The 13,578-nt window shown below is 36.1% G+C and overlaps 1 protein-coding gene across 1 annotated transcript in view; it reads left to right on the forward strand.

Moving 5' to 3' along the window:
- The window catches only part of LOC107596290 (protein unc-13 homolog B-like), an 89,922-nt gene that overhangs the window by 33,819 nt on the left and 42,525 nt on the right, over positions 1 to 13,578 (forward strand). The window contains exons 11-16 of the mRNA XM_016286984.1: positions 1,389 to 2,372; positions 3,281 to 3,383; positions 6,892 to 6,938; positions 9,934 to 10,012; positions 12,347 to 12,421; positions 12,900 to 13,147. Of these exons, the coding sequence (XP_016142470.1) occupies positions 1,389 to 2,372; positions 3,281 to 3,383; positions 6,892 to 6,938; positions 9,934 to 10,012; positions 12,347 to 12,421; positions 12,900 to 13,147 (1,536 nt within the window). The remainder of the gene's footprint in view (positions 1 to 1,388; positions 2,373 to 3,280; positions 3,384 to 6,891; positions 6,939 to 9,933; positions 10,013 to 12,346; positions 12,422 to 12,899; positions 13,148 to 13,578) is intronic.

Genomic DNA, 13,578 nt, shown 5'->3' on the forward strand with positions numbered 1-13,578 from the left:
TTATTTTTATTTTAAATATATAAAATAATAATAATCACATTTGAAATATGTTTTGTTTAAACCTTCAAATGACAAATATTTATTACATTTAATTAAATTATTATATTTAATTAAATTATTACATTTAAAATATATTTATATATGTTTTTACATAAATATATTTTCCATAAGACCATCAGTCGCTTATGTTTTTTATATATATTGTCAATCTAAATATATTTATATTTTACAATATATATATATATATATATATATATTAAAAAAACATTTTGGATTTACCTAAAATGTATTTTAAGATTGAACATTTTTTGTGCGTCTTGAAGTACATTTTGTGAGATATTTTGGCAATTGGATGTTTTAAACAAAACATATTTTCAATATTTCATTAAGCCACACTGTTTCCAACATATTTAGCATATATTTAAAATATATTTTAGCCAGATTGGTTTTCTGTTTGGTTAAACCGATTCGTTTAGTTCTACTGTCTCCTTTGTTTCTTTTCCATTATTTAACAAGGCGAGTTTTCATTGATTTATAAAAATGCTTGACATCAGTGTGACTTGCTTAAAGGAACACTCCACTATTTTTGAAAATAGGCTCATTTTCCAACTCCCCTAGAGTTAAACAGTTGAGTTTTACCGTTTTCGAATCCATTCAGCCGATCTCAGGGTCTGGCGGTAGCACTTTTAGCTGTAGCTTAGCATAGATCATTGAATCTGATTAGACCGTTAGCATCTCGCTCAAAAATGACCAAAGAGTTTCTATATTTCTATATTTACATCGTGTACTAAGACAGACGGAAAATTCAAAGTTTCGATTTTCTAGGCCGATATGGCTAGGAACTATACTCTCATTCCGGCATTATTTTCTGGGAAATCCATCAAAATGAAGTGAGTTTATGGATACAAATTAAATAAAAATGGAAAAAGTTGCTTAAAATGAGAAAAAAAGGAGAAAAAATATCTGCCAGTGAGGTCAGGAAAAAAACATAATTCAGAGAAAATAGGTTTATTTTTCTGACCCCACTGGCAGATATTTTTTCTCATTTTAAGCCTATACTCACTTCATTTTGATCAGTTTTTTTAGATGTCATTATGTCATCTCAAGTAAATATATCTTGATTTAAGAATATTTAGATATTTGTACTGGAAAAACAAAAAAATTCTCAGGAAGAACATCACGTTTTGCAGTGTAGTATCTGAAATCAAATAAAACAGCCGCCAATACCGTAGTGCATTCCTATAATGCCGGAGGAAATGACGTACAGTCAAACAATGACCAAATTGTTTGCGTAAAATGTGTGTAGACTTTCTAAATTTTAGAAAGAGCATGCCGGTCTATTTCTCTTGTTCTGCCTAATCTTTCGCTCACTTTCTGTCCTTCTCCAGCCCGACCGGGAGCTATGCATCCTCAGCCGAGCTCAGCCGCTGTAGTTCTCAACTGAGCGAAGAGTATGGCGAGCGAGAACTTTACGACGAGAACGACTCGTACCACTCCTGCCACTCGTCTGTGTCTTACAGCAAGGGCTCGCCCGACTGGGACGAGACACAGGGAGGAGCGTACAGCGACGAATGCGCCTACAGTAAAGACGGAGGAGAAGAAGGTGCTCTATATGAAGAAGAAGATGCTGACCTGTATCCAGAGGAGGTGGACATGTTCGAGGGCGAGGAGGACTTCAACTACGTCGATGAAGATTTGTATCCGGTGGATGGGGACCAAGAGCTTCCGTTCACCCCAACACCATCCAGCACCGCCCCAACGCTAGACGTCCCATCAACCACCAGACCTCCTCTGGAGAAACAGGCCTCACTTCACCAACAGTCTCAAAACGCCAGCCAACCTCCAGTTCAACCGTCCAATCAGACACAACCCAAACCCCCAAACCAACAAGTTCCCACCCCCCAAAAACAAGCACCACCCCAACAGCAGTCCTCAGGCCCAATCCCTTCGGTTCAGTCCTTCTTCGCTATGGCTAAGCCATTGACTGCCGTGTTTGGTTTGGGTGGATCTACTCCTTCACCACCAACAACTCAATCCCAACCTCCAGCTCAACCCGTGACAACACAATCCCAGCCTCAGATGGCTCAACCTCCTGCTCCTGCCACCCAACAGATGCCTCCACCTACAACCAAATCCCCTGAGCTTCCCACTCCTGCCCCAACAACCAACTCCAAACCTCCTGCACCAGAACCTAAACCTCCAACCCCGACAGAGGAGAAACTGCCCACAGTAGAGCCACCAATGGAGGAGGAACCTCCACTTCAAGAAGACGACTTTCACATGGAAGAACCTCCAAATGAGGAAATAAAGATTGAGAGTCCACCTCCATCTCCTCCTTTTGAAGAGGAGGAACCAGTACCTGAACCTGAGAGGTGCCACAAATATCTCAATAACTCTTTGTTGTTCCAAGATGTTCACAAGCAAAAATTTACTGGTAATGGTGATTGAACAAGGTTTCAGGTCAGGCAGCTTGTTTCTCAGCCTGATAGCTGATTAGTGTCCAAAACCACTTTACAACTAGCAAACCAGACTAACTTGGCCATCTAAAACACACAAACCACATTTATTGGATGATTTAATTTATGTTTTTTTGGATATTTCACCTGGTTTAGATGGTTGACCAGCGTGTCTTCCAGCCTGACCAGCTGATTAGTGTCCAAAACCACTTTACAACCAGCAAACCAGACTAACTTGGCCAGTAAAACACACATTTATTGGATGATTTAATAGATGTTTTAATAGTTGTATTTCTGACTTGGTTTAGATTGTCGACCAGCTTGTCTTTGGGCTTGACCAGCTGATAAGTAGCCAAAACCACTTTAAAACTAGAAAACCAGACTAATTTGGCCACCTAAAACACACAAACCACAATTATTAAATGATTTAAAAGCTGTTTTTAGGATATTTGACCTGGTTTAGATGGTCAGCCAGCGTGTCTTCCAGCCTGACCAGCTGATTAGTGTCCAAAACCACTTTACAACCAGCAAACCAGACTAACTTGGCCAGTAAAACACACATTTATTGGATGATTTAAAAGCTGTTTTTAAGATTTTTGACTTGGTTTAGATGGTCGACCAGCTTGTCTTTGGGCTTGACCAGCTGATTAGTGTCCAAAACCACTTTAAAACCAGTAAACCTGACCAGCCTGGACAGAAAAACCCCCAGCAAAACTGCATTTATTTGATGAATTAATGCTGTTTTTTATAGCATAGTTAGGCGAGGGAATTGTTAGACTAATTTTGCTGGATTATACATGCAAAAGTCTTGTTTGTCTGTGCAGTGAACTGGTGAAGGAGGAGCCGAAGGAGCCGGTGGATCCGGCGGTCAGAGCTAAAGAGAACTGGTTACGACTCTTTGAGAAAGTCCGACGGCAGTTGCAGGAGGTGAGACTTACATTTCTGTAGCAAGTCTACACTATTACTGGACCTAGACAGAGTTTATTATGTTGATTTATGCACAGAAATTTACATTGCTCTTGTTTCGTAAAGGAGTTTGTAGGAAAGTACAAATCACTGCCACAAAATGCTTGAAATCAGAATGAATTCAGGAAATCAGAACTGACCCAGTTTACTTCCTGAATACATTCCTGGTGTTGTGAGCATTTTCGTCCACGCTATTTCACCTGAAAAAAGATGCTTGTCACTTAAATCGAATCTCCACAAAACTCACATTCATTTTCTCAGTTTTATTCAGAAATGTGTCACGTTATGGAAGTAAAATGGGTTGCAAACACTGTTTTTATATTTTCATACACATTTTCTCGGTGCTTATAATGCGATGAAAAACCATGCTAATGCTAACGGCACTCTAACCGCTGTCATGATTATTTTGCAGTTTGCCACGTCCTCTTTGCTTCTTTTTTGTGTGCGTTATTCTGTTGACTCTTTATCCTTTTGTTGTCTGTTTGTATCCCGGCGTTTTGTCGTCTTTCCAGTCTCTTTTCATTGCTTTAGCGATTTGCATGTTCGCTCAGATGAGCCATGATTGGACGAGACTGTCAGGTGGGTCCGTTGTTAGTGGTGTGAACGTTCTGTGGTGGTTTTGTGAGTTTTTGACCTGTGTAAAATATCAGCTGAAATAGCCTTAGCCACACATCAAAAATTAAATTTCATGTTTTTTATGTAATTGCAAACAGCACAAAATGACTGCATCCCAGCTAAAAGAACGTTTTGCTAATGTTCCCAGAAAGTTATAATGAAACCTTATTTCTAAATGTTCTTTGAATGTTCAAATAAATTATTTTTTTTTATAATGCAAAAGTTATCTGAATGTTAAAAGCGTCCAGTTTTTCAAATGTTTTAAAAACTTTTTTTTGTTTTCGGTTTTTGTTATGTGAATGTTAACGTTAAAATGTCAATTTTTTAATCTTTTTTTTTTGGTTATGCAAACATTAAAGGGATAGTTCACCCAAAAATGAAGATTACCCCAGGAAAATTCCCCACCCTCAAGCCATCCTAGGTGTATATGACTTTCTTCTTTCAGACGAATTCAATCGGGAGTTATATTAAAAATTGTCCTGGCTCTTCCAAGCTTTATAATGGTAGTGAATGGGTCTTTTTGTTCAATAGTCCAATAAAGTGCATCCATCCATCATAAAAAGCGTCCCACGCGGCTCCAGGGGGTGAATAAAGGCCTCCTGAAGCGAATCGATGCGTTTTTGTAAGAAAAATATCCATATTTAAAACTTTATAAACCGTAATCTCTAGCTTCCACTAACTGTCGCACGCTCATTCCGGCGGATGACGTAGGCGTAGCGTAAGCTCCGGTGAGAAGTGACGGATGCGGAAGCGCAGCAGAGAGAGCAAAACAAAACACTGGTCACAAATTATAAGTACAAAACAAGAATTTGTAAAGAAAAATGTGGAAGGATTTCGATATAAGCCGAGAGGAGACTGGTATTCCTTTGCTAACGTAAGAAAACTTTGCTTCCTTTGCTGCTGTAAGCAAACGTTGGTTCTCATGAAACTAGCATATTCTCACCGGAGCTTACGCTACGCCTACGGCATCCGCCGGAATGAACGTGCGTACGACAGTTAGCGGAAGCTAGAGATTACGGTTTATAAAGTTTTAAATATGGATATTTTTCTTACAAAAACACATTGATTCGCTTCAGGAGGTCTTAATTCACCCGCGGCTCCGGGGGGTGAATTAAGACCTCCTGAAGCGAATCAATGTGTTTTTTTAAGAAAAATTTTCTTTTGGACTATTGAACAAAAACACCCATTCACTGCCATTATAAAGCTTGGAAGAGCCAGGACAGTTTTTATTATGACTTCGATTGGATTCATCTGAAAGAAGAAAGTCATATACACCTAGGATGGCTTGAGGGTGAGTAAATTATGGGGTAATTTTCATTTTTGGGTGAACTATCCTTTTAAGGCAACATTCCATTGTAGAATTTTGCAAACATGGGAATATTTCCGGAAAAAAAACAACCTTCCATCAACGATGTATAAATAAAGTTTTTGTGCTAACGTTTTGAAAACATTATTAAAGACGAGATCACTAAACGAAAGTTTATAACATGTTTATATATGTTTATAGTTTATATATGATTTGGGAGAGTTTTTGTTGTCCACAAATAGTAGATTATTGCACTCAAAATAAATAATATTTTAATGTAAAGAAATTTAGATGCTGTAGCAATATATATGTAGCTGCTAAAATATTTTTATTGGCAGACTTTTATTTACGTTTTGAAATTAATGCCAAATTGAGTTTTATTTTATAAGAAGGGTCTTCAGTGCGTTTAAAGACTAATGTTCAACTAATATGATTTTGTTGATGGTCGAGGCCGATATCTAGAAAGGAGGGTGATTGGTATAGTTGGTTGTAAAATAGCTGAAACACGTTGCTCATTTGTTAAATATTGTATTTAATGCCAGTTAAATACTTCATTGTTAATTGAATGATCTTTTACTGCTTTCCTTCTGATGTTATTTCATTGGCCTCATTGCCAAAAAGAGATTTTTTTCAGTGTTTATTGCAGTGTTTTTAGTGTGATGTACTGTTTTTTGTTGTTTTTATTAATTTTTATTTTAATTTTCATATTTTGTGTTATTAATTTAGTTTTAGTTTAGTTTTATCATTTTAAGTGTTTCGTAATTTAAATGGTGTTTTGCCATTTTTATTTAATTTTTTAAAAATACCTATATAGTTTTTATTATTTTTTATTTCAGGTAGACTAAACTAAACATATATATTGATTCATTTAATGTTTATTATATTTAAAATAAAATAGTGGTTTCCCCTAGTGAAAAATAAATATACTAAAATGTATTTGAAATGCATTTATTTCATGCTAAGTATACTACAAATACATTTACATATTTATGTATGTAATAAAAATACCCTGCAGTTGTATTTTTTTTTTGTGCTATACTTAAAGTCTGCTAAATTGGAACAACTAATTTTGTACTTAATGCACTTTAATTGTGCTGAAGTCCAACTAAAGATATACTGAAGTATATTTGATTGTGCTAAAGTGGAACTATTGCAAGTATGCATCAGGTACACTTTAAATATCTTGCATTTAAAGACCGATATTATTCAAAGATCATACAGTCCTCATCAATAGTGACATTAAAACACATTTTAGGCTTAATATTAAGAAATGTACATTGTGCAGAAGTAGTACTCCAAATAAAGTTTAATTATAATTTTTATATTAGCAAGTCTTGAGCGATATGTCAGTAAATATGTTAATAGATTTGAACTATACTTAGTATGAAATAAATTTATTAAATTACTTTTTTACTAGGGTCACTTTTAGTTAATGATTATAACCCTGGTTTGTTGTTGTAAAGCTTGTTGTGTTGCAGTGTCTGTGTTGAATACAGAAAATATTTAGACTCTGATCATTAGCTAATAAAATGTTTCTCTCTCTCTCAGGCACGAGGAGAGACAGACTCTCAGTCGCTGTGGTTTGGTAAAGGAGGGTAAGTCAAAGCTCATTTCCACCAGCTGTTTTTAGTGCAGTCAACAACATACTAAGACAAGGGCTGCAACTAATGATTATTTTGATAATCGATTAGTTAGCTGATTATTTTTTCGAATAATCAGATTAAAAAAAAACTATTTTTTAATTGACAAAACACTATTCCACATTCCTTGTTCGTCAAACAAACGTGCCAACTGAACGCTACGAAAACATACTGTATGCTGAATATACTGTATCTCTGTGCTATTCATGATGTGTAAAAGAGTTATAAAGCACAGTTTAAACAGACAAATGGACAAAGGACAGTGGAAATTATAATGATGAAGATAGTAAAAAAAACACAAACTCGGTGTTAACAGATAAGAGGAATGTTCTGCAGGAACACACACATTCACTCTGAACACAGTCACCTGTTTCTGTCATTTCTTTATTCTGTAAATGTAAAAAACGTCTAATATTTATATTCAGTCACACTCTGTTATCCCTTGACAGTTGCTATCATAAAATACTTGAATTACATGTTGACTTTTAAACCTAATTTTAGCATCCAATAACAGATATATCAGCAAAAGTGGGCAGACGCGATTAATCAATAATGACATTTGTTGTCGATTTTCATTATCGATTATTATCGATTTTCTCATTTCCACCAGCTGTTTTTAGTGCAGTCAACAACATACTAAGACAAGGGCTGCAACTAATGATTATTTTGATAATCGATTAGTTAGCTGATTATTTTTTCGAATAATCAGATTAAAAAAAAACTATTTTTTAATTGACAAAACACTATTCCACATTCCTTGTTCGTCAAACAAACGTGCCAACTGAACGCTACGAAAACATACTGTATGCTGAATATACTGTATCTCTGTGCTATTCATGATGTGTAAAAGAGTTATAAAGCACAGTTTAAACAGACAAATGGACAAAGGACAGTGGAAATAATAATGATGAAGATAGTAAAAAAAACAGATAAGAGGAATGTTCTGCAGGAACACACACATTCACTCTGAACACAGTCACCTGTTTCTGTCATTTCTTTATTCTGTAAATGTAAAAAACGTCTAATATTTATATTCAGTCACACTCTGTTATCCCTTGACAGTTGCTATCATAAAATACTTGAATTACATGTTGACTTTTAAACCTAATTTTAGCATCCAATAACAGATATATCAGCAAAAGTGGGCAGACGCGATTAATCAATAATGACATTTGTTGTCGATTTTCATTATCGATTATTATCGATTTTATCGATTAGTTGTTGCAGCCCTAACAAAGACAGCAGTTAAGTGTACATGATGTTGATCTTATGTTCTTGTATACTCATATACTCAAGTGTTTATGGAGAATAACGTAACACAGTTTTTAGGGATGATCCGATCGATTGGCCGGAGATCGATATTGGCCGATAATCACATTTTATGACTCGATCGGTACTCACTAACTTGGCCGATCTCACGAACTGAACGCAATTTGATGACGTCAACGCGTGATGACGTACATGATGCGTGGGGACATTAATGATTTGGCGTCGCAGTCATGTCATCGCCGGTGTGGAAATGCTATGAAAATGTGCTATTTGTCGTGTATGTTTTGCATGATGATATGATGAATGGATGGTTCATTTTTAACAGCAGATTCAGTGACGTTAGAGCTGATCTGTGCCTCACTGCACACGTCTGCGTCGCATTACGGCTCCACGGGAACCGGAGCCGATCGCGGCCGCTCTAGTTAGTGCTTGTGTTTATCAGCCAGCCGCGGCACGTTTCTGACGCATCTCTCCGCGCTGCTTGGATAAAAATAGTCTTTTGTGAGGTGTCACAGCACGGAGGACGGAACAAAACCTCGTCGGAGCCGTAAGGGATAACGGTTACATAATACGCTGATCGTGGGCTTCTCTTAAATGAACATTTATTTATAAAACAAAATATCTTCTTTGGCCATATTAGTCTACTCAATAGCATTAACACAGGCTTTACTCCTTTCAAACTTTATCTGGAATCCGTTTCTGTCACTGCAACTTCCCGATCAGGCAAACGAACACACACACGAAATCGTCTGCCTCATGAAAAAAATTTAGTTAATATTTGCATCATTTATGATTTATTTTATCCATCTGCGACCCACCCGCAAATAATCATAATTCATTTTTTATTACCTGACCCGCGGATTATCCACAGCACCTGTGGATATAGGAAAAGCAAAATAAGTTTGCTGCCTAAATCAGATGGACTTATTAAAAATGCAACAAATGAAAATGACATCAAAAATTTTCTAAAGACAGTCTTCCTTCAGAAATACAGAGATATAAAAACACCCGCACCTCATTTTGATTTTTAAACGTGCAGTACATGCTCATGTTTATTCAAGGAAGCCTTTTGGAAAATCCTTCAGTTTTGATATTGTGGTGAGCGCCACAAATAAATAAATGTATGGGAAACACATCCCACAGCACAACCACCTGAGCCCAACTTCAGTCTACTCATCACCTTAACTTTAACTGCGTTTGTAGCCGGCGCCATAGTCAGACTGATGAACAAACACAGACCGGAAGTTAACTTCGGCCAGGCTCGTGCGTCTATATAAAGCGTCTATATAACGCTTGAAGCATCAGAATCGGCATCGGTATCGGCCGATCACCATGACAAGAAATCGGTACTCGGAATTGGCTGCAAAAATCCTGATCGGAGCATCCCTAACAGTTTTACCTGCCATTAGGGAATGCATGAACTAAATAAAATGCATAGCTTGAATGCAATGGTTAATAATGCATAAATGCAAAAATAGCAATTCTATATAAATCAGAGATGACATATTTTGCTCTGCGCACTCTAGTTAGAGAGTAAACGTTTATGGAAATTGAGTTCAAGGCATACTGGTTATAATGGTGATGACGAGGCAGTGAATGGATGTAATTTTCTGCCTGCTGTTGAGGAAGGGAAGTTATTTTTCATGCAACATTATACTTATGATTATGTTTATTTCTCCAGGATGGGCGGGGCGTTGTACAGCATCGACAGCATGCCTGATCTGAAGAAGAGGAAGACCATTCCTCTGGTCAGAGATCTGGTGAGAAACCAACAGCAAAAACTCTGAGACTTTGTGTTTATCTAATATTCAGTTAATCTGCATTGAACTTACATTGGGATGGACTGGTTGCTGACCGTTTCAGTAGAGATTGGTTGCAATTACAAATCACAATACACAACAAACTCAGAAGTGCAAAAATGTCACAGATTATTTAATAAATAGAGTAGGGCTGGGCGATATGGGCAAAAAATTATCACAATACATTTTTTCATCTCAGTCGATATCTGTAATTAGCACGATACATTTTATCATATCAGTCGATATTGGTAATTATCACAATAATTTTTTTTCATATCAGTCGATATCGGTAATTAGCACGATACTTTTTTTTCATATCAGTCAATTTCGGTAATTATCACTATACATTTTTTTCATATCAGTCAATTTCGGTAATTATCACTATACATTTTTTTCATATCAGTCGATATCGGTAATTATCACTATACATTTTTTTCATATCAGTCAATTTCGGTAATTATCACTATACATTTTTTCATATCAGTCGATACCGGTAATTATCACTATAAATTTTTTCATATCAGTCGATATCGGTAATTATCACTATACATTTTTTTTCATATCAGTCGATATCGGTAATTATCACTATACATTTTTTTTCCTATCAGTCAATTTCGGTAAGTATCACTATAATTTTTTTTCATATCAGTCGATATCGGTAATTATCACGATACATTTTTTCATATCAGTCGTTATCGGTAATTATCACGATAAATTTCAAAATGGTTTGTAGGTTTATTTCTTTCAAGTTTAAAGGCAGATTTTTGCTCCTAAGTGAAAGTTGTAGAAACCAGATCATTAAATGTGGTCTTAAACGACTCTTTATGGTCAGAACATGACAAACACTTCACGTTTTTGAATTCTTTACACTTTTCCAGTCATTTTTCCTTAAGTCAATTCAAGTCACCTTTATTTATATAGCGCTTTTAACAATACAGATTGTGTCAAAGCAACTTAACAGTATTAAATAGGAAAATAGTGTGTCAATAATGCAAAAAAACAAAATAAATAACAAAATAAATATCTTAATAGAGAAATAAATTTCTTAGTTTCTGCATGTTTTGAGTGATATTATTTCAGATCATGAAACAGGTTTGTGTTCCTGACTTTGATGACGTGTATCTTCAGCACAGTGCAGGCTGCAATATTAATATTACATTTTTTTGGCACTTACTTGACAGTAGTTTAAGTTGAGTAGCAGATGTAAATCTATGTTCATTATCAAAAATATATGTAACATCTGTTAAAATTGTAACAACCTCATTTTTATATGGTGAAATGTAATTATTCTGACATGATAACCACAGTTAAACCACACATATTGCACCTCAGTACCATGGTAAAAATATAACTATGGTTTCTAGGTATTTGTATGAAAAGCAGTAGTCTAAATACATGTAGTATAAATGCACAAAAGCTTAGCTTAATCACAAAAAATACTGTAATTATATTCTTATACTCCTTTAACACATTTAATACGTCTACATTAATAATATAATAAAATGATAAACATTATATTAAACATTTATCAAACTCTTGTTATCGTTTTATCGAGAAGAAATTTAATCACAATAATTATCCGTATAATTTTATCGCCCAGCCCTAATATAGAGTAAAACAAGCACAGACACACTTTAGTAACTGAAAAGTATTCATTTATTATATTTATGAGAGTTTTATTAGGACAATACATTCTTAAAGCCATTTTTTAATTGGCTGTTTGTGGCACATTAGTTTCTCTTTTATGATCATTTAAATGTGAATAACATAGTTTTTGTCTTGTTTGCTTTGCCTCTGCTGTCTGGACTCAGGCTATGGTAAGGATTTGTAGTATTTATTACATATTAAGGCACCATTGTTTTTCTTTTTGTAAATATTTCCGTTTATAAGTTCACATTTTTATAGAGTTTGTCCCAGAGGGAGATTTTTATTGCTCTTTCATAGACTTAACGGAGATCCCAGTTATGAAGTATCAACTTTGTCTCTGACGTTTCTGCTAAAATTCCTTTCGAGAAATAAAAACAGACACAAATGAGTCAATAATTGAGATCCAGTGAAGGTAAAGAGCTGTAAAATCATTGTGGAGCAGCTCAGATCATTTTATGAGAAATCTTTAAGTTCATGTTGAAATCGCAGACTGGTGTCTCTGAGACGTTGTTGAGATCTCTTCTGAAACTCTAGAGGAGACACGTGTGCGATGACTGGGTTCTTTTCTCATCTGAGAAGTCTCCACTTGCTCTCTGTGTAATGAGAAACAGCTGAGATATGAATGAGCTCTCATGTGTGATTTTTCAGTCTCTAGTGCAGAACTCTCGTAAGGCTGGCATCACGTCTGCTATGGCCTCTAGCACACTCAACAATGAGGAGCTGGTAAGTGATGGGTCTCTCTGGAACATTACATTTAACTTTAAATTATAAATGCATTTTTGTCACCCATCTAAAAGTAAAGGTGCTACTGCGTGTGAAATCTAGCCAAAAATACATTGTATGAGTCAAAATTATCGATTTTTCTTTTATGCCAAAAATCATTAGGATATTAAGTAAATATCATGTTCCATGAAGATATTTTGTAAATTTCCTACCGTAAATATATCAAAACTTAATTTTTGATTAGTAATATGCATTGCTAAGAACTTCATTTGGACAACTTTAAAGATGATTTTCTCAATATTTAGATTTTTTTGCACCCTCAAGATTCCAGATTTTCAAATAGTTGTATCTCGGCCAAATATTGTTCTGTCATGTCCTAAACATGTGTTTATTTCATAAAATTGACACTTATGACTGGTTTTGTGGTCCAGGGTCACATATAGTCCTAAGTAACGCTGGTGTGTTTGTGCTGGTGTAGAAGAGTCACGTGTATAAGAAGACGCTGCAGGCTCTGATCTACCCCATCTCCTGCACCACGCCACACAACTTCGAGGTGTGGACGGCCACGACACCCACCTACTGCTACGAGTGTGAGGGTCTGCTGTGGGGCATCGCGCGTCAGGGCATGCGCTGCTCCGAGTGCGGCGTCAAATGCCACGATAAGTGCCAGGACCTGCTCAATGCCGACTGCCTGCAGAGTGAGATTTCAGTGCTTACAGTGTGTCAGTTAGGGCTGGGCGGTATATCGAGTTTGTACGATATATCGATATTTTCTTTATAAGCAATACGATATGAGGCAATACCGTTTATATCGATATACAGTAGTTTGATACAAGCGCATCTGAAAATATAACGGAGGACACAGACTGAGCTGCTTCGGAGAAAGTGCATAATACAATTAGTTCTAAACATGTGACAAGCTTTATATTAAGGCCTTTAAAAACTGGTAAGACAGTATAGTTTATAGTTTCGCATAGTTTAAGCGTCTCGGCCCGTCATATGCTTTGACAGAAAGGCTGCGTGTGCCGCTAACAGACTGTTTAAGGGGCCGTTCACATGTCACACCTAAAAACACGTGGAAAACACTAGGCGCGCCGCTTTCTGCTTTTTTCCAAAGCGTTCAGAGGCGTCTGCCGTTGCTAAGCAACCATGACCTG

This window comes from Sinocyclocheilus grahami, unplaced genomic scaffold (assembly GCF_001515645.1).
Source record: "Sinocyclocheilus grahami isolate Dianchi unplaced genomic scaffold, SAMN03320097.WGS_v1.1 scaffold216.1, whole genome shotgun sequence".
NCBI classification, from domain to species: domain Eukaryota; kingdom Metazoa; phylum Chordata; class Actinopteri; order Cypriniformes; family Cyprinidae; genus Sinocyclocheilus; species Sinocyclocheilus grahami.